Genomic DNA, 22,050 nt, shown 5'->3' with positions numbered 1-22,050 from the left:
TCATGGACATGCCTTTTGATGGTACTCGCCTGTTTGGCGATAAGGCAGACAGTGCGCTGGAGCGTTTCAAGGACTCTCGGGCTACGGCAAAGTCCTTGGGTCTCTCCACCACACGCCCGGCCACATCTACCTTTCGTTCCTTTCGTGGCCACGGAAGGGGTGCCCCTGCACATTCGTTCAGCCAGAAGCCTGCGCAGACCCAGACTCTTAGTATGTGGTTTGGTCTCCCCCTGGAGCCCACTGTGTATTGTGCTATTTACTGTCATTCTAGTGTTTTAATATTGTGTACCTTGTTCTCTAATCTCATAAAGAGGTTAGTTGAGAGTGTTTAGTAATAAAAAACATATATTTTATATATACTTTGTGTGGTTCTCCTTTCATTTGGCCATTCAGGAGGTTATAATCTGGTAAACCAAGCTGCTTTACATTCCTTTGAGACTTAGCCTGAAGGCTGCACTCCATAGCTACCACTAGGATAGCTTTCAATAAAGGTTGTCTTTAACCTAATCATCAATAAGGGTCGTTTGGACTGGTGCAAGGTGCCCACTATAACTAGTGGACAGCATATACCAGGCCAACTTCTCACATTGGTCTGCAGCAGTTAGGATTCAAGCTTGCTATTGCTTTACCAGATAATCTCATTGAGTGACTAACTGAAAACCACTAAAGGTACTTGGATACATATAAAACAAGACTAGAATAAAGTAAGTTCTACTGAACTTAGAGTTTGGTAAGTCAAGGGTCTAGCACACCCTTTCTCCAACTCAAGAGAGTTTAGTAGTTCCCACTAGGTTAGGTAGGTGCCACACCACATAACACTAGTATGTCTTCTAGACAAGAAGCCAGTGGGCCTCTGGCAACTAAGTATGACCATATCCCATTCCAAGAATTGAGGAGTATGTGTACAGCTAGGTAACTGAAGACAGGGAACAATCCACGCACTCAACGCCTCATAGAGGCATTGCTTTTGGATGACCTCAGAAAGACCCCAGGGTCTGATGAGGCAGGCAAGTTGGGTGGGACAGATGAAGAGGAAAGGCCAGGAAGTGAAAACATCCACGATCTAGACTTTGATGCTGACCAGGAGGATCAAGATGGTTCCAACCTGGACAATCCAATTCTTCCTGAAGGTGAGGGAGAAGGTCTCAGTGGCCCTCTCTTTATCCCACCTGGAAGGGTTAACAGTTTACCAAGAAGATCAAGATCTCCTTCTCAGGAATCTAATCATTCTGGTACTTCTGTAGGGACCTCTATTTCCCATAGGACCTCTGCTTCTCATAAAAGGGAGTCCTCTTATGAGAAGAAGTGCCAACTGATTGAGAGAGCTAAGCTCAGAATCCAGAGAGAGCAATTAGCCTTAGATAGGGACTCCCTGGAGCTTCAGAGAGCTTCTAAAAAGTTGGGACTAGAGCCCCATGGTGGCAGCACACTGTCCCTAGAGGTAGAGAACATATTCATGACCATAAGAAACTGAACAAGATTTTCCCTCCCTACTAGAGTGGGGATGACATCCACAAATGGATAACTGCACTGGAGAGGGCCTGTAAAGTACAGAGGGTGCCTCAGGAGCACTGGGCAGCAATCGTGTGGCTCTCCTTTGCAGACAAAGGCAGAGACAAGCTCCTCATTGTTAGAGAAGAGGATGCTGATACTTACACAGTCTTGAAGAGGTCTCTGATTGATGGGTTTGGCTTAACCACTGAACAATACAGGATTAAGTTCAGAGATACCCAAAAGGCACAGACTCCAGACTGGATTGACTTTGTAGATTGTGCTACTTAAGCTCTGGAAGGCTGGTTACTTGGCAGTAAAGTGTGTGATTTTAAACGATTGTTCAATTTAATTATGAGGGAGCAGATCCTTAATAATTGTCAAAATCAGTTGTTGCATCAGTACCTGGTGGACTCTGATCTGACCTCTCCCCAAGAATTGGGCCAGAAGGCAGAAAAATGGGTCAGAACCTGGGTGAGGCAGAAGGTTCAGCACCAAGGTGGTGACTCCAAGAAGCAAGATTCTAAAAATTCTGATAAGGGTGGGGAGAAGGATAAAGACCAGAAGTCTCTTCTCAAGGGCCCCAAAAATCTGCATCTGGTGGGGAGTCCCAATCCAACAAGGGAGAAGGCAAGAAGAAACCATGGTGTCAAATCTGTAAACAGACGACCCATTGGACAAGTGATTGTAACAAGTCCACGGACTCAACTCCAGCCACCATTGCCCCTAAGGCAACTGTTCCCCCTAGTTCAGCTCTAAGTGGTGGTACTCAGAATAAGGGTGTAATAGGGTTAACCCTGGGATCTGAAGTGGACTCTGGCCTAGTCAGAGTTCCTACTCGGGCTTTACTGATCTGTGATGGAGGCATGGATATTGCCTCCTTATTTGTCAGTCCCAGTAATCTAGGCAAATACAGACAGCAACCTTTGCTAAATGGAAAAGAGACCTTGGCATTCAGGGACACAGGAGCAAGTGTCACAATGGTGACAAAAGATCTTGTGGCTCCTGAGCAAATCCTACTTTGTGAGATGTACCAAGTGACCAATGCTAGCAATGTCAGGACAGACCATTCCTTGGCAGTTGTTAATTTCACCTTGGGAGGGGTAACTGGCCCTAAGAAGGTTGGAGTAAGTGCAGACCTCCCTGTTGAATGCTTGTTAGGCAATGATTTAGAAACTTCAGCTTGTGCTGAAGTGGAGCTCAGGACCAATGCAGAAATGTTAGGAATCTCTGCAGATGTGTTTGCTATGACCAGACCACAGGCAAAAATGTCTAACACTGAACAGGCCCTGGATCTTGGAAAAATGGACCAGGCGCCTTCCAAGAAAAGGAGCACTAGGGGTAAGGCAGTGTCTTTCCCCCCTGACTCAGAGCACAGACCAGTCTCTTGAGGGAGATGATCTTGGTCCTGAAGAAGGAACTGTCTCAGAGGAGCTTGAACCTGATCAGGTGGAGTTCTTGGGGACAGGGGGCCCTTCCTGGGCAGATCTGAGCCTTCTCTTGAACCCCTCAAACAGCAAGCTGCTGCTGAGGCTGCTGGGAGTGCTGGTGGGTCCCATAGGATCTACTGGGATGATTGACTCCTTTACTCAGAGTGTAGAGACCCCAAGCCTGGTGCCACCAGGAGGTTGGTTATACCTCTGACGTTTAGGGGCTTCCTATTGACACTAGCACATGACATCCCTTTAACAGGTCACCTAGGCCAAAAGAAGACTTGGGACAGAATTGTCCCTCACTTTCATTGGCCTCATATGTCTGAAGACACCAAGGAGTTTTGTCGCTCCTGTGTCACCTGTCAAGCCAGTGGTAAGGCAGGTGGTACAACAAAGGCCCCCCTAATACCACTACCTGTGGTGGGGGTTCCCTTTTGGAGGGTTGGGATTGATATAGTTGGTCCCATGAATCCTCAAACTGCATCTGGGCACAGATTCATACTGGTGGTGGTGGACCATGCCACTAGGTATCCAGAGGCAATTCCCCTTAGAACTACCACAGCTCCTGTGGTGGCAAGGGCCCTCCTGGGAATCTTTTCCAGGGTGGGTTTTCCTAAGGAGGTAGTATCAGACAGAGGTGCAAACTTCATGTCTAGTTGCTAGACTGCTATATGGAAGGAGTGTGGAGTAAATTACAAATTTACCACCCCTTATCACCCACAATGCAACTGGTTAGTTGAAAGGTTCAACAAATCCCTCAAGGGCATGATTAAAGGTCTCCCAGAAAAGCTTAGGCGCAGATGGGACATACTTTTGCCCTGCCTTCTCTTTGCCTACAGAGAAGTTCCTCAGAAGGGGGTTGGTTACAGCCCATTTGAACTTCTGTTTGGACATCCAGTTAGGGGTCCATTGTGTCTAGTGAAGGAGGGATGAGAGTTACCTCTCAAACCCCCTAAACAGGATATTGTGGACTATGTACTTGGTCTCCGCTTCAGGATGGCTGAGTACATGAAGAAGGCAACTAAAAACCTTTAGGCTAGCCAAGAATTGCAAAAGGCCTGGTATGACCAAAAGGCTGTGCTGACTGTTTACCAGCTAGGGTAGAAAGTATGGGTGTTGGATCCTGTGGCCCCAGCACAAGTGGAGTGGCCCCCATATCATAATTGAGCAAAAGGGAGAGGTTACCTACTTGGTGGACTTTGGAACTCCCAGGAGCCCCCATAGGGTGCTCCATGTCAACATGCTCAAACCATATATCTGATAGAGACATCTAGCCACAGATTCCTTAACTTAGAATATCCCCAGGGGTCAGACTGGATCCGTAAATTATTTAGCAGCAGCACCTCTGCGCGCCGAGGGACGGCGCCACACGACCCCACCCTGACGTCGTCTACGTACGTGACGTCAGCGAGGTCATATAAGTCCTTCCAGGGGCGCTGACATCGGTTTCCTTCTTTTTCCACGTACAACGCGGATCCGGAGTGAGCAGTACCTCTGGCCTGTTTTCAGGCCCTTTTTCGATGCTTCGCGTCTGGAACAGTGTGCGATGCCCTCGGGCTTTAAATCCTGTACTTCCTGTTCTCGCCAAGTGTCCACGACGGACCCGCATCTTATTTGTATGTGGTGTCTGGGCGAGCAGCACGACTCAACGGACTGCGAAGCCTGCCAACACCTCAAGCCGAAGTCCCGGCGTAGCGCCGGATGAAGCTTCTTTCGGCACGGCTGTCCTGGTCGGAGTAATCTCGTCCCACGGCCTCTTCAACGCAGTTCCACCGTCGATCGCCCTCTGAGGTCCGGGGCCGTCGCTCACCACTTCTTGGTAAGTTGTGGCGCATGTCGCCGAGGTCCTCGACCTCACTTTCACCTGTCAGGGGCACTGGTTCTAGGAACATTCTGGACGAGCGCCCTCGACAGTCGTCCCCCCCCTCTAGCCACCCTATCTGGGTGCCAGGGGCGTCTCGGGCCCAAATGGAGGCTTATGCCGCAGCTTTGCAGGCCTCCCTTGGGTCCGCTCCCGTCCCTGGGGTGTCCTCTGGGCCTCCGCTACCTGTGGGTTCCACGACGGACTCGCCGGTGGGTTCGACCCCGGCGTCCCTTGAGCCTTTGCCCTCCAGGGATGTCGGAGATGTGGTATTGTCAGGGCGCAGCCCGGCTGGGTCCCCCTCTACGATCCATATGGTGTCGTCATGGTGCGGCCCGGCTTGGTCCCCCTCTACGACCCATTGCACCCCTGGTGCGCCTCATAGTCCCGTGGGACTCCCTGTGGCATCGCAAGTGGTTGCTGGTGCTCAAAGCCGCGCTTTGTGCATGCCTTGGCCTTCTGAGCAGGCAGGTGGCTGTCCAGATCCGGGGTCGGCGCCGTTCCGGTGCTGTAGACTCGCCTCCCCGGCTTTGCCTCCGCTTCTTTCTACGGAGTCTGTTGCGCTTAAGGCTGCGGCGGTGCCGGTACGGCACCGGAAACTTGCCTCCCCAGCGCCTTCTCCTTCTTCGGAAGGTGGGTTTGTCGCCTCCCTGGCTCTGTCTTCGCCTCTTCCTTCGGAGTCGGTTCGGGTAGAGGCTGAGTCGGTGCCGGTGCGGTGCTGGAGGCTTGCATCTACGGCTTTGGCGCCTTTTCCTTCTTCGGAAGGGGAGCTTATTGTGAATTCGGCGCCGGACGGACCCGACTCAACGCCTGATGGAGTCGAGTCGGCGCCGGACAGCTCGATCGGCGCCTGCTGAAGTGGTTTTGGCACCGCATCGACCGGGTTGTTGACTCTTCTCCAGAGGCGTCTGGAGAGAGTTTGGCGTCGCCCTCACGCCCAGTGACGCCAGATGTTTTCTTGCCTGTGCCTTAGAGTATGTGGATCCGGCAGGTTTCCCACCTCCTCAAGAGCACCCGCACCCGGCAGGCTCCTCGCCTCCTCAAGAGCCTCGTCAGGACCCCCATTCGTCAATGGGGCTCCCCTCAGTTGGGCATTGGTCGCACCCTCACTGTCTTGGGAGGGTTAGCTTACAGTCCCTACTACTGATGAGCTACTATCACCTCCTCGGAGGGCTATCGAGTCTGGTGCGGCATTTCTCCGAGTAGTCTCTTTAGCCACTCGGATTTTGAACATGCAACCCCCTTCAGCGCCCTTGTCTGTGGACCCTTTACTTGATGTCCTTCACCGTGGGTCAGGGTATGTGAAGCCGCTTCTGCCCTTTGAAGCTACTCTTTATGATGCCCTTTTGGGTACCTGGGTTCGGCCAGCTTCCGGTGACCCGGTGGTTCGTTCGGCCTTGCACCTCCACCAGCCTGCTCCACATGATCCGGTCTGCCTATTTGTTCATCCCGATGTGCAAGGGTTTGTTTTGCAAACTGCCTTCCCTTCCTTGCCCCGGCTATTGCTTCCTCCCTCCCGGGAGTCCAGATGGCTTGAGTCATGGGGTCGGAACATCTTTGCCTCCACTAGTGCTGCACTACGTTCACTAAATACAGTATGTGTCCTGGCTCGGGCTACCTCTGCCCTGTGGGACTCTGCAGAGTCTTTGTTTTCCACCAGCGCTGAAGGCTCCCGTGTTGACCTACTTCATCTTCTCCGGGATGGCCGTGACCTTTCTGAGTTCACAATCCGCTCCGCCTTGGATACTGCTGATTCCTTGGGCCGGGCTATGGCTGGTTCAGTCGCCTTGCGGCGCCATGCTTGGTTACGGGATAGCGTCTTCCCAGAAAATATCCGGGAGAGTCTTGTTGATTTACCCTTTGATGGGGTTTTATTGTTTGATACACACGCCGACTCGGCTGTTCAGCGCCTCCTTGCAGGCTTTCGCCCCCCCCCCCTTTGCCCCCCTAGGCCTGTGTTCCTCAGGCGTTTGTTATGGGGTGGTACCTTTTTGTTTGGCATCCTTTTTGATACGTTATGGGTTGATAGTAAGCCTCAGGTCTTCCTTTCGCATGGTCGGAGGTGCTTACCCTTTCATTTCCCATCCTTTGGATGCCTTATGCGTTTTGGGCTAGCAGTTAGCCTACTGTGGCAGTGTTCTACAGATTGTTCCTCTGACTGTGGTTTGTCCTAATACACGTGTTCCCCCTTGTTGGGGTGTGCATACTCCGTGTGGGGTACTTGCTTGCTATTATATAGCTCTGTTTAGGTTGCCTGGGCTTAGAAGTTCCTTTTGGCCTCTAGGCGTCCTCTGGTGCTCTAATCTGGAGTTGTACGGTGTTCAATGTTGTGCCTTGGCGTCATCTCTATACGTCGTTGGTCATCTTGCTTGTTTGCTTCATTCTCCTCCTTTGGAGGTTTTTGGGGTGTTCATCAAGATTTACAGGCAGCTTCCTTCTGCCATTACGGCACCAGGTGTCTTTCTCTACAACCATGTTGCTTAGTCGTGGCTAGTTTGCCCATTTTTGCTATATATATCTGTAGTTAGGTATATATACAAGTTCCATGGGTACTCTTCTTTCTAGCTCTTCGCCTCTCTTCGAGGCTGCAAGGTCTGGTCCGAAGTCTCCATGTTTCAGGGGCCTTTCCAGTGATGCATGTGGCATTACCAATAAGACCCCTTTTTGTGTTCCGCTTACTTGGGTGGTTCCCCGGTTTTACACTGCTCCCTCTTCGTGTTCAGCTACTGAACAATTCTCTCTTCTGAGCAAGGGTTACTTTCCTTCCAGTCGGAAGGTGTGGTCTAACATTCTGCAATTATTCCTCCGTTTCTATGCCTTAGTACTTTGGTGCCTCTGCTGCACCTTCCTTCGGCTGTGCTATATTTTATCAGCTGGGCATGCGGGACGGCTCTTCTAATGTCAGTCGTCCTAGATCTCCACCCTGCATGTCTGTATTTCATGTATTGGTTCTCACCTTGGTCTTACCGCTGCCTGGTAGAGCAGCCTTATGCTTATTTTAGCTACGCCACCTTATGGTCTCTGTAGCTGTTTGATCTGTGCACGTTTCTGTGGTGGCCTGCATCAGCATGCTTAAGGTTTACTGTTCACCCCTGTTCCCCCTTTTGGGACTGGATGTGCACTTGGCATGTTTCTTGTCTCCGCCTGCAATTCTAAACGCATTGCTAATTTCTATCTCTTGACCTTTGGTTCTTGGCTGTAGCCTCTCCGGCCTTCCTTCCGTGGGCTAGCCTGGCAGGCTCTAGTGGCATCTCTTCATGTTTCTTCTCAACCTTTGGTCGGTGTTCACATAGTGCGCCTTTACGCTGAGAGTGGTCCTCCTTCCTCTCTCTTTCTTTTGTTCTGGTATATGGCTGGTGCCATTTCTACCTCTCATACTTATACAGGTATGGTGTAGCACCATTATGGTATTTTTGGGATGTCTTGCATCCTGTTATCTTTTCCTCTTCCGAGCTATTGGGGTTGCTGTCTGGCTGTTCCGCCACAGCCTTTCCCATTGTCCGTCACTGTGTTGCCGGCTCAGATGCTTGGCGCTTTCTGTTGTTCTGTCGCAGACCCACCTCCCCTTTGCGGTATGGCTGTGGTATCTATTCTAAGTTAAGGAATCTGCAGCTAGATGTCTCTATCAGATGTACGAGTTACTTGCCTTCAGTAACGATGTATCTGGTAGAGACGTTGTCTAGCCACAGATTCCTTAACGCCCACCCAGCCTCCCCGTTCTGCGAGAACCTTGCCAAGTGGGGTTCTTCGCTGGCCCCCTTTTACAGTTGGCATTGGTTTTTCTCTCATGGGTGCTCACATTGTTGCGTCCCTTTGAGATTTGCCATAATACAGCTGACTCCCTCTCAGGAGTTTCTGTTACCATAATACAGCTAACTCCCTCTCAAGGGTTTCTTACCTGTAATATGGTGCCTTTTGATTTACCTTTTACATTTTCTTTTCTTCTCCTGCTGCCTTCCCTCCCTCCCGCCTTCTCTGTTGGCTCAGGGTTCTGGTCTCCTCTATAGTCGTCTTCCTTGGGGATCTGTTGACCTCTGTTTCAGACCTCCATTACTATAGGGGCAGTGCCAGTCTTTTCATACTTTCCTGTGGTGGACTGTTGTTCTCTCTATGCTCCTTTCTTGCTAGACGACACAGTTTTACATGATACTGACAGTCGATTTCTGTCTGTTGTTCTGCATGGTAATAACATTCTATTTCTGTCTGTTGAGATATTCTTCCCTTGTTGCACTTGGGAAGGGTCTTCGCTTAGCTTGCGAGGTTCTTTCTCACAGCTTTTTTCACTTATATGTAGACAGTGTCTAATTCTGTCTTTTACGATGGTGTCTTGCACCATCCTCCTTATTTATTCACGGATTTTCATCTTTCGCAAACTGTTCCCATACTTTCACAGTTTTTTTGTTGGTGGCTCCGTGTTGTCGCGGAAAAGTTTCTCAGAAGAAAACTGATGTCAGCATGCCGGGAGGGACTTATATGACCTCGCTGACATCACGTACGTGGACGACATCAGGGCGGGGTCGTGTGGCGCCGTCCCCCGGCGCGCAGAGGTGCTGCTGCAAAACAAATTCTGGATCCAGTCTGACGCCTGGGGATATTCTAAGTTAAGGAATCTGCGGCTAGAAAACGTCTCTACCAGATACATCGTTACAGAAGGTAAGTAACTCGTACATTGACAAGGCAGACATGGGCTTGCTCATGGCTACTGATGAGGGACAGGAGGAAGAGAGTGATCCACTCCCTGACCTGCTCTCTCAGAACCCTAATGATAGTTCAGTTGATGTGGTAGCCTTGTCAGGCAGCCTCACTGTCCAGCAGCAGACTGATTGCAGAAAAGTTCTCAATCAGTTTAGACATATGTTTTCACTGACTCCAAGTCAGACTACCTGGTGCACTCATGAAGTGGACACTGGGGACAGTCTGCCTGTTAAAAATAAGATTTACAGGCAACCTGACCATGTCAGGGACTGCATCAGGACTGAAGTCCAGAAGATGTTGGATTTGGGTGTGATTGAACCCTCAGATAGCCCTTGGGCTAGTCCAGTTGTCTTGGTACCCAAACCTCACACCAAAGATGTTAAGAGAGAGATGAGGTTTTGTGTTGACTACAGAGGTCTCAATGCAGTCACTAGGACTGATGCCTATCCAATCCCTAGGGCAGATGAGCTTATAGATACTTTGACCTCAGCCAAGTTTTTGAGCACATTTGACCTAACAGCTGGCTACTGGAAGATCAGACTAGCTGATGATGCGAAGCCAAAGACAGCATTTTCTACACCTAGTGGGCACTACCAATTTGTGGTGATGCCCTTTGGTTTGGAGAATGCACCTGCCACTTTTCAAAGGTTAGTTAATAAAGTCCTTATAGGCCTGGAAGCCTATAGTGCAGCTTATCTTGATGATATTGCTGTCTTTAACTCCACCTGGGAGGATCACCTGGTCCACCTGAGAAATGTTTTGGAGGCCCTGCAGAGAGCAGGCCTCACTATCAAGGCCACCAAGTGCCAGATAGGGCAGTGTCAGGTGTATACCTGGGCCACCTTGTGGGTGGAGGCCAGGTTCAACCATTGTAGAGCAAAATCCAGACCATCATGGACTTGGTTGCTCCAACCACCCAGACTTAGGTCAGAGCTTTCTTGGGCCTGACAGAGTACTATAGGAGATTTGTCAAAGGTTATGGATCCATAGTGACCTCTTTGAATGACTTAACCTCTACGAAAATGCTAGTTCAGTGGACAGTCAGCTGTCAAAAGGCATTTGATGACCTGAAGCAGGCCATGTGCACTGCTCCTATTCTGCAAAGTCCTGACTACGCCAAACAATTAATTGTCCAAACAGATGCATCTGAGTTGGGGGTAGGGGCGGTGTTATTACAATTGAATGATGAGGGTCAGGATCAGCCGTTAGCTTTTATTAGCAGAAGGCTGACCCCCAGAGAGAAACGTTGGTCAGCTATTGAGAGGGAGGCCTTTGCTCTGGTTTGGGCTCTGAAGAAGCTGAGGCCATACTTATTTGACACTCACTTCATTGTTCAGACAGACCATAAGCCCCTCTTATGGCTAAAACAGATGAAGGTTGAAACCCCCAAACTTTTGAGGTGATCTATTTCCCTACAGGGGATGAAGTATACAGTGGAACATAGACCTGGGAGTAACCATGCAAATGCAGATGGACTCTCCAGAAATTTCCACTTAGAACATGAAGACTCTTCTGGTCAAGGTTAGTTTAATGTCCTAACATTTGGGGGGGGGCTGTGTAGGACAGTAGGATCTGCTTCATATAGTTACCCCCACGTTTTGCTGATGTTTCACTGTTTTCGACTTAGTCTGACTGGGATCCTACTAATCAGGACCCCGGTCTATCTGCTTTCTCTCTAAATTGATTGCATGTACTTTAGGTACACACCAGATTGGATTCTGGGGTACCCTTATCAGTCCCTAGTATATGGTATACTATGTACCCAGGGCATAGGTACCCCAGAGGCCTCTCAGGGGCTGCAGCATGTATTATGCCACCTCTGGGAGACCATTCAAAATGACACCACAGGTCTGCTACAGCAGCCTGTGTAAGGTGGTGCATGCACCCCTTACTTAGATATAGATTCACTATATCTATCCTTATCACTACACATATAAACCTATCAGTCACCCCTATGCCTTATCAATCCTGAAGGCAGGGTGCCGGGTTTTATGTGAGAGGGTGCCCATACATGAGCAGAGCCCCTCTGCAGCCTTCGGAACCTCTACTCCGGGGTTGTTTGTGATGCAGCCAAACTATATATACTTAAGTACGTTATAACCTTGCGGTAAATGGTAACTTTAAAACGGCTGCATGGAAACATGTCGTGTTTGGTGTCAAACACCTTGGAATCATACCTTAACACCAGTAACTGGTGTGTGAGTTATGATTCCACCCTACTAGAGGGAGAAATATGACCGCACCGGTACACCCGGTACCAACTTCACAGACCCTGGCATCCCAAAATGGATGCTGCCAGCCACAGACACAAGTCTACCTTCTTGTTGCTGGACGAAACTCCGGCAGGGGAGGCTGGACAATAGGTTTCCTGTCACAGGGAGGTGTGACCACCTCCCAGACAGGCTTTAGTGTATTTGGGCTGGGTGGGTGCACTCTGAGAGTGCTTTGATGTCTGCACTGGGGGCACATTTGGTGTCCCTGTGCATAGTCCAGCTCAAACCGCTTGCAGGAGCCATTTGCTCCTGCCCTGGCGCGAAACTGGACAAAGGACATTGGGGTAGCCACCCCTCTGTCCTGACCCTCCCATAGGTGGGTCCTTAGAGTTTGTCCCACCCCTTCCTTGGGTATAAAGTAGGAATTAAAAAAACAAAGGGGGGAGGGGAGAGGTACTACTTATCACAAGTAGTGGAGGTGGATACTTCCTCCTTCTGCAGTCTACAAACCAAAAAGATCCACCCTCAGAACAGTTTCAAGACATTTTTATCATGTCCTCACGGGTAATGTATGTTTCCTACAATGGTGGGAAAAAACACGCAGTGTTTTTAAATACCCCTCACACACCAAAAGGACCCTTGGTGTCATGCTTCATCATGGGGGTCTTCCCGCCCCTCTACGGGACGGGACGTGCTACAACCTGCGAATACGCGGGAGCACCTTTTTATTGTAAATTCTCCTAGTAACTGATCACACAACCAATTCAAGAGATCAACGTCCACAGTAAATTCTATGCTGTGGCTAAGTAATGGATGCATTAGGCCTAGGCTGAACACCTCTGTTCCAAGACCCAATAGCATTTGAATTATATCTCTTGTTTTGAGTTGTAAATCTGCATGGCCCTTAGTGGGACACAGTCAGCAGAGGAGGGATGAGTGGCGACCTTTCAATGACCTCCCGCTTTGTCCTTCCATGGCTTAGTAGTTATGTGACAAGTGCTTTCCTTGTTCTGTGTGCACATCAGGAAGACTGAGTTGGAAACGGGCAGAACTGTACGCATTAGAGCAGTGAGACTTACAGTAGTTCGAGCTCATGAGGTTCCAAGACTTTATTTCATGCATAGAATCAATGTGTGATACCTTACCTGCAGACAGAATTCTTAAGAAGTTGAGCATTAAGCTGAATTCTGGGTTTGAGTACCTGCATTCATTGACATGCAACTTGGATCCCTTTCATATTACAAGTATAGAAAGGCAACTGTGTGTGCACGCTTTATACAGATTAGTAAAAATGTGTGCAACATATCCCTTCTCGTGTCTGTTTTTCACTGCCACCATTACCATCTTTTAAAAACCGGCTGTTCTGCATGTTCAGTCAGTCGTCATGCCATTAAGATAATCAGTTTGTATCTTATGTTCAGTAGGTTTGTCCAGTTCACGTTCATCAGTCAGGACACTCCAGTGCTGATGGATGATTTGCAATGCGCTCATTTGACAATTAGTTGCACTGGGTAGGACTGACTAATTAAAGAGAGAGGAGAACATATAATTGCAAATTGAACACTGTCAATATTTTGCTATGAATTCCGATAGTGTATTGAATGCCTGTGCAGCCACCACTAGCAAATAGTGCAAGAATGCTTACACTGTCGTTCATGGAAATATTGTTTCATAATGGACTCTTTTTTATCACCGTAGCCAGATACTGCTCAGCTAAAGAAAGGATTTTCTGTTCATAGTCCACTACACAGCTAAGCATTAGAAATTTAAGATGTCTTTTTGATGCTTTTGCTTTCCCTGTTTTTAGGTCGAGCATTCGAGTCCTCTTGTATATGCTTTAGCATATACTTATTTGTGTATGTACTATGTGCGCTCTGGAGATCAGCCCTAGGACTTGTCTGCTTCCGCTTAGGGACTTTTTTTTTCTGTTCAACTGCCTCTATTTAACTGTCTTGATAGAAAACGACCAGCAGAGGTCAGTAGAATACCAGAATTGCTTTCTACTGAGAGACTTTCTTTTTAAAAAAATTCTGGCAACTGCCTCCATTTAACTTTTTTGATAGAAAACGACCAGCAGAGGTCAGTAAAATACCAAAATCACTTTAGCATTCTCTAGATTCCAGTCCATAGAAATTGTCTTCCACAAGCACACGTAGACAATAATATTTTTTCCAACTCTTGTATTTTCAGTGATATGACCACCGAATTCCCTGATTTTATTTTAAAAACAGAGCTTTGGGCTATACCATTTCCCGCTGAAAGACAATATTTCTCTCCATGTGTTCCCATACCTGGCGGGTCACACAGTTTGGTGCTTACTTTCCCTCCATGTTAAAGAACAGTAGATGTTTCAGCACCCAGGCTAATGTGCTGCATAGCTAAATACATATAAGGTCCCAAAGGCGAGACCGATTGCATTGCAAATGCTTGTTTTCAACTGTTGTTTATTTTCTTAATCAGTCTTCAAGTATGAGCTCGGACTAACGTTTTTGCTTTGTTTGTGTTTTTTTTTCCCTCCTATCATGCTTGCAGAAAAGAATTGCTTACAGTAAATGGACTAGGACACCTGATAGTGATGAGGATGATGAATCCATATAGAAATTAAAGGCATGCTCTTGATAATGTACAAGGCTGTAGCACTGCCGTTCATTTTACTGTTCTTTTTGTAACCGCCTCGACTTTCCACAAGAAATTCAGGCACATTTTTTTGTAAATAATTATTTTAAAATTAATTTTTATGTGTGCAACTTGATCCAGAAATTATAGCTAATTATTTACAATTTGTTTACATTTTTATGACATTTTGGGTGTTACGATAGTCAAAATAAGTTTACATATTCCGTTTACATTGGCTGCACTCATTCTGTGAACGACAAACGTTTTCCTTTCTGTGTATTTCTGCGAGGACGTGTGCATTAAATGTCACGACATCTAGTGCAACAGGAATGGTAATTGGTTTCTGAAACATGACGTATTTGAAGAGGTCACCCAATGCCTGATTCTTTTTATATTTGTAGTTCAATATATTGCATGAGGTACTGTGCTAAATTTCTTTTAAATCATATTATGTTTTTCATAACTATATGTTTATTTGCCAGAGTATTTTTGTAATGTAACTGTCTTTCATTTAACCTTTCTGGGCCGGAGTGTAATGACTGTTAATGAACTGAAAAAAGATATTAAAGATTTAAAGATATTTTTATTCGAGCTTTTAAACTATTGATTATATTTAGAACTATTATTTCAACAATAATAAACAGCACATTTATTGCACAAAAATGTGAAGCACCTTTTATTCCAGTTGTATTTTTTGTTGCCCTCTATCATGTATGCTTTTTCCTAGAAAGGTTAGTTTAGTGTTTTTTTTTTTCATATTTCGACCTATTTTGCGTCTTATTTATTTCACATGCATATTTGTAACTGGATTTCATGTGGAGGCTTTTTATGTGCATTGAATTGTATTTGTGTATCTGATAGAGACTACTAGCCGCAGATTCCTTCACGTAGAATTATCCCCAGGCGTGAGACTGGACCAGGAATACTTTCTTTGCCCCAGCATCTCTGCGCGCCGGGGGGGCGGTACCACGTGACTCCACCCTGATGTCGTCCGGGGGTGTGACGTCAGCGAGGTTACATAAGCCCCACCCCGGCACGCTGACATCAGTTTCCTTCTTTTCCACGTGCAACACAGATCCTGATCGTGTCCCTGACCTGTTTTCAGGCCTTCTTTTCACGCTTTGCGTGGTGGGACAGTGTGCGAATGCATTTGGGCTTTAAGGCATGCTCATCTTGCACGCGTCAGATGTCGGTGACGGACCCTCATCCTATTTGCATGTGGTGTTTGGGCGAGCACCATGATTCCACGGACTGCGATGCTTGCCAGCATCTGAAGCCTAAGTCCTGGCGGGAGCGCCGGATGAAGCTCCTCTCAGCCTGGCTGTCCAGATCGGTGTTGTCTCCGCGTCCGTCCCCCGCGAAAGGGTCCAAGAATCGCCGCTTCCGATTCCGGCATCACCCGTCACCGAGGCCCCTAGGGCGTCGCTCGCCCGTCAGTAAGTCTTAAAGCTTGTCCCCGAGGCCTAGTCCCCGCTCTGCGGAGGGCGTGGGTTCTCCATGGCACATGCGGCCTCATTCGTTGCCACCCACCCGCCGTTTCCCAGCGCCGGGGCGACCAGGGCCCAAATGGAGGACTATGCTGCGGATCTGCAGGCTTCCTCGGCCCCTCCTCTTCTTGGGACGTCCGCGGATCCCCTGCCATTTGCGGGGCCTTCCGCTGCATCGCAGGTTCTGGAGGTGTGGTGTCTTCTGGGTGCGGCCCTACGGAGTTCCCCTCTTCGGCCCACAGCACCTCTGCCTAGCCGCAAACCCCTGAGGGAGTCCCTGTGGTGTCGCTAGAGGTCGCCGGGACTCGCGGCTCGCCCCGAGCCCTCCTCGTCTTCTGGGCAGGCGGCGGCCTTTCCAGAAGCCGAGCTGACGCCGCTCAGGCGCCAACGGCTGTCGACCCTGGCGGGCTGTGCCACGGGTGCTGGCTAGGGGCCGGGGTGCGTCCCCGGGTCCCTCTCGTCTCTCCACGCAGCCTGCTGCTTCATCGGAGGTCGAAAAGGCGCCGTTCTTTCGCCGACCTGGAGCCGGCCCAGCCCCATTCTCCTAGGGTGCAAGTGGTGGAAGAGGTCGTCTCGGCGTCCCCTCCGGCGCCGGTCGACCTCATCCGGCACATGTGGCGGACTCCACAGCGCGGTGCCCGCGCCGGGTCGTCGACTCGTCTCTAGAGGCCCCCTCCTCTCCAGAGGTTCGTCAACTTTTTTTCTCTTCTTCCACAGAGACGGGTCGCCGCGTCGTGGCCTTTTCCCCGGCGTCTTCCAGGGTGGGCTCTTCGCCGTCCCCGCGGCCACAGCCTTCCCCAGAGGCACTTCAGTTCCCCCACTCATCCGTGAATCTTCCACCATTCCGGGGCTGGCCATTTCTTCCTCCAGCTGGATTCGGGGATGGCTGGCTTAGTTTACAGCCGTCTCCCACGGAGGAATTGCTTTCCACCCCAGGCCGCCCGACGGAGGCGTGTGCTGACTTTGCCCAGGCCTTTTCCAAGGCCGCTGGCATTTTGCACATGGGCGACCCGGCCACCCCGTTCCCTACGGACCATTTGGTGGAGGTTCTCCATCAGGGCTCTGGTGGACGGGAGCTGCTTCTTCCCTTCGTAGCTTCGCTCCATAATTCTCTTCTGGGGGCCTGGGGGCGTACTGCCACGGGGGATCCGCTGCCCCATTCGCTCCTCCACCACCACCGTCCTGCTCCACACGACCCAATCTGCCTCTCTTTCCACTCTTCTACCCAGGGCCCTCTTCAGCAGACTGCTTTTCCTTTCTTAGCTTTGGTGTTGTTTCCTCCGTCACAGGAGGCCCGGTAGTTGGATTCATGGGGGCGTAACATCTTCGCTTCCTCTAGTGCTGCTTTGTGAGCTCTCAATACGCTTTGTGTGTCGGCCAGGGCTACTTCCAGCTTGTGGGATTCCGTGGAGTCCCTTCTGTCTTGTGCCTCTCAAGAAGGTGTCTGCGCTGATCTGCGGCGCCATGTGATGGATGACCGGGATTTGGCCGCGTTTATTCTTCGGGCCGCACTATGGCAAGTTCAGTAGCTCTCCGTCGCCATGCTTGGTTGAGGGATAGCGTTTTCCCTGAGAATGTTAGGGAGCGTCTGGTTGACCTGTCTTTTGATGGGGTGCTTTTGTTTAACACCCATGCGGATGCCGCCATTCAGCGGCTTCTTGCGGGGCTCCGTCCTCCTCCCCTTCCTTAAACGTGGCTTGTCGGTCCTCTGCTGCTTTATGGGAGGCGTTATCCCACCTTTTTTCGGGGGCCTAGTGGTTCGGTTGGACCGATTGTGTATTCTGTGTGGGTTGGCGTGCATTCCCCGATCTTAGGTTGCGCCCCCTCCCACCTTGGGACTGCCTCTTTTAATGGTTCAGTACTGTGTTGTCATGGTTCAGTACTGTTATTGCTCTACTCCCTACGGACTTTCCTTAGTCCTTCTAGAAGATCGGTCCTTTCAGTGAGCATCTGCTTTCACCTATCCTTTTCGGATGGTCAGGTCCTTTTCTATCTTTGGACAATTTCTCCTATTTGGGTATCCTTGGTGAGGTCAGTTTGCAGCCCCTCCTCCAAACCTGGTATTGCTTGGATATCTGATTGTAAGATAAGAAATCTGCGGCTAGATGTCTCAATCAGATGAACAAGTTACTTTCTTTCGGTAACGCCTTGTCTGGTAGAAACAGGATCTAGCTGCACATTCCTTATCAACCCACCCATCCTCCTGGCTCTGCGAACTGAGGGCCCTGTTGTGGCTCCAAGACAAACCTGTTTGCATGCTACTCCAGATCTTTCAATCTGTACTTGTTGTTTCATGATTTTTCCCTGTTTCTCTAAGTGGTTCCATGTTGTTGGCGCGAAAATAGTCATAAAAGAAACTGACGTCAGCTCTTGGACTCCGTTGATTTCACTTTTGGAGACGACGTCACTATGGAGTCGCTCGATGCGCCCCACCAACACGCAAAGGTACTGCTGTAGAGATTTCCGGATCCAGTCTGGCATCTGGGGAGAATTCTAGGATAAGGAATCTGTGGATAGTTCCTGTCTCTACCAGATGAGGCATTATCAAAGTAAAGTAACCTGTACATCCTTTATCTATATTGCAAGACAAAATATTTCAAATGGTAAAATGAATTGTATGTTTTACTTGCTGATTGAGCCTGCTGCATTTCAGCCAACAATGTATTGCTTTTTCTGCTAAAGATTATTCTGAAAGGAAACGGTAGTCAGTTCGTAAGATTTCCATTCTCATTCTGTGGTATGTTTAATTTTGAAAGTCTATTTAGAAATTAGACAGTGAAAACATTGTTTGTTAAAATTGTTAAGACAAGATTCTTTGGAAATTAAGTAAGAAAAGAAATACTTCCAAGTATCTCTGTGTCAGCGAAAAGCGAAATTGATCAGTGTAAGGCCTATAACAAAAACGGGATTCCCAGTGGTATAGAATGGTAGAAATGTTATTTCCGCTGAAATAGTTAATTTAGGCATCTTTCATCTTAAATAATACACCAACTACCAACCGCAGGTTTCCCTAAAAACAATTTTCTGCAATTGCATGTATGTGTGTGATTAATCACCACTAATCTAGCTACAAAGCAGCAGAGCACCATACAAGAAATTGACGTTATGATGAATATAGTTCAGACGGAAGGGTTTAAACTTGAAAGGGTAGGGAGGAGAGGGTGGAGGAAAGTTTCCAAAAGAGGGCTTGGAGAATAGGCTTTTTAAAGGATGCCAATAGTGAATGCAGGCCACTGGCTGCATGCCAAGTATTACAGTAAAAGTGGTTCTTGTCAAGGCCTGACAAGTAAAGGAAGGACTTAGCCCTCTCTTTGGACGCACCTAGCAGCCAGGTGGGTGCTATGCAATAAAATGTTGGTAGGTGAAGATCTAGTTCCTTTATTAAATGAAGGAGTGATTGCGTTTGGCAGATAGTGATCAGGAATGAGTTTGATACACTGAAGTGCTGCATAAGAAGGCATCTGAAAGAGACACGTTAGTGATAGATTCCTTACCTTAGAATAATTCCCTGGTGTCAGACTGGATCCGGAAAGTTTTTTCGCTAGCACTACCCCTGCGCGTCAGTAGGTGGCTCCACGTCCGTTGCTGGCATCGTATGCACGGAGACTACTTAGGCGCCACCCATGCGCGCTGATGTCAGTTCATCCTTTTTCCGCGCCAGTAAGCGCAGATCTGGTTAGAGCACGTACCTCAGTCACTTTTTGACTATCTTTTTGTGACTTTTGTCTCCTGTCAGTTGTCTACTCTGGTGCACGCAGGGATGCCTGGTTTTAAGTCTTGTGCAGCCTGCCGTCGCAATATGTCGGTGGCGGACCCCCACGGCGCCTGTCTTACTGCCTGGAGAGCGACCACGACTCCCGGGCCTGCTTGGACTGTTTGGCCATGGCCCAACGGCCTTGCAGGAGCGGCGCCAGAAGCTGTTTGAGGTCCGGCACTTCTCTCCGCGCCGTTCGCGGTCCAAGGGCCGCTCCAGGGAATGCTCACGGGGCCAACATCATCGCTCCTCGGGCTCCAAGTCTTCACCCTCTGATTCGGGTAAGAGACGACACAAAAAAAAGTCGAAGAAGCATTGTCGCTCTCCGACGTCCCCCCGTCGATCTCCAGATGCGGACGAGGGGGACCGGGGTTCTGCCCCTGCGGCTCCTTTGGTGACTCCCGCTCAGGTGCAAGATTTGCTTGCCATGTTGGACCGCTTGTTTAGGCCTCGGGCTCCCGCCGGCGCGCCCTCAAGCCCCACGGTCCCATGTCAGGATCCTGTCCTGGCCGCGGCGCCACATGGTCCCGCGCTACCGGCTCTGGCCCCAGTGCCACCCCTGGCTCTGCCGCCGCAGTGGATGCCGTTTGTGACGCCCCTGCCTCGGTTCTCGGACACTTTTGTCCCTACCTGCGATCCTAACTGGGACGCGCCGCTGGTTCGGCCCCATCCGACGCTGTTCTCAGCGCCATTTGTTCCTTGTTTTTTCGGTCCCTGCCCTGCCGCCGCAGCCACAGCAGAGGTGGAGGATGACAGGAGGGGTCCGAAGACCCTCTTGCTCGCCAGTGTGACTCCGAGCAGGACTGGGCGGATGAATTAGAGGAGGCGGGTGGCCTCGATCTCTCCTCCACCTACCATGGAGGAGGGCGCCTCGTACATGATGGTGCTTCGTCGGGCCGCTGAGGTGCTCCACCTTGATCTACCTACGGTGGCCCTGAAAACTAATCTCCTCACTGAGGTGCTCCAGACGGCGCGCACTTCGTTGGAGCCGCTGCTGCCCTTTAACGACACCCTCACTGACGTCTTGCTGGGCACTTGGTCGCGGCCGGCCACAGGGGCCCCGGTGGATAAGAGTGTCGCCAGGCGTCATCGCCCGGCGCCGGGTGACCCTGCCTTTCTGACCACTCATCCTACGCCCAAGAGTTTGGTCATCCAGGCTTCGACGTCCCAGAGTGCCTTTTACCACGGCTCCACCGAATAAGGACTCTAAGAAGCTGGAGCAGTTCGGTAAACGGTTGTTCTCTTCGGCCAGCTTAGGGCTGAGGTCAGTGTACACCGCCTGCCTCTTGGGCCGCTATTCCCACGTAGTGTGGGATGCTATTGCGCAGGTGTTGCCTCAGTGTCTTGAGGAGGCCCGGGCTGTGCTGTCTCAAGCTGTTGCCGAGGGTAAGGATGCGGCTAGGTTCGCCATTCGGTGTGGTTTGGACACCGCGGACTCACTAGGTAGAGCCATTTCTACAACTGTGGCGCTTCGTCGCCACGCCTGGTTGCGGTCTACCAGGTTCTCGCTAGATGTACAAAGCTTGCTCATGGACATGCCCTTTGATGGCACCCGCCTGTTTGGCGATAAGGTCAACAGTGCGCTGGAGCATTTTAAGGACTCAAGGGCTACGGCCAAGTCCTTAGGTCTTTCAATGAAAAGCCCAGCCACTCCTGGTTTTCGTTCCTTTCGTGGCAACGGCAGGGGCGCCCAGGCACGTTCCTTCAGTAAGCCTGTGCAGAACCAACCGCAGCGCAGCCGCAGCTTCCGCAGGGGCGGGTCTGGGAATCAGCGTGCGGGTCAGTCCACCTCCGCTGCTTCTGCCTCCAAACCTTCCTAATCCGAGCTTTGTGGAGCACCCCACACCAGTGGGTGGCAGGATCCACCATCACCTCCCCCACTGGCACGCTATCACATCGGACATGTGGGTGCTGCAGATCATCCGCAGGGGTTACTCCCTTCCCTTTCAGTCCACCCCTCCAGCCATACCACCTCAGTACCACCGCATGTCGGGGGAACACTTGGCGACTCTGTAGCGGGAAGTTACGACCCTCTTGGCCAAGGGGGCCATCAAGTGCGTCCCCCCTCTGTATGCCCTATCCGGTGCGGGGGTGCCTCGCACCCAAATGGGGGCTTATGCCACGGCTTTGCAGGCCTCCCTTAGGTCCTCTCCCGTCCCTGGGGCGTCCTCGGGGCCTCCGCTACCTGTGGGGTCCCCGATGGACTCGCTGGTGGGTTCGCCTCCGTCGTCAAATGAGCCCTTGCCCTCCAGGGATGTTGGAGATGTGGTATCGTTAGGGCGCGGCCCGGCTGAGTCCCCCTCTATGATCCATATGGAGTCATCGGGGTGCGGCCTGGCTGGATCCCCCTCTACAACCCTGCCGCGAAGCATAATCCCGTGGGGCTCCCTGTGGCGTCGCAGGTGGTTGCTGGTGCTCAAATCCTCGCTTTGTGCATGCCTCGGCCTTCTGGGTAGGCGCCCGCCTTTCCAGAACCGGGGTCGGCGCCGTTCTGGTGCAG

The 22,050-nt window shown here is 50.3% G+C and overlaps 1 protein-coding gene across 3 annotated transcripts in view; it reads left to right on the top strand.

The window, feature by feature from the left end:
- Nucleotides 1-22,050, top strand: part of VPS13A (vacuolar protein sorting 13 homolog A) — a 2,314,464-nt gene that overhangs the window by 2,081,466 nt on the left and 210,948 nt on the right. The window contains exon 70 of one of the 3 annotated variants that reach the window (XM_085633374.1): nt 14,226-14,967. The exons of the other annotated variants lie outside the window; for them this stretch is intronic. Coding sequence (XP_085489500.1) covers nt 14,226-14,291 — 66 coding nt within the window. The 3' untranslated portion in view covers nt 14,292-14,967. Of the gene's footprint in view, nt 1-14,225; nt 14,968-22,050 lie in introns of those variants that run through there. 3 annotated transcript variants of the gene reach the window in all.

The sequence above is a fragment of the Triturus cristatus genome, chromosome 2_1, assembly GCF_964204655.1.
Source record: "Triturus cristatus chromosome 2_1, aTriCri1.1, whole genome shotgun sequence".
Taxonomy (NCBI): Eukaryota; Metazoa; Chordata; class Amphibia; order Caudata; family Salamandridae; genus Triturus; species Triturus cristatus.
This window is presented reverse-complemented; position numbering and strand designations above follow the sequence as displayed.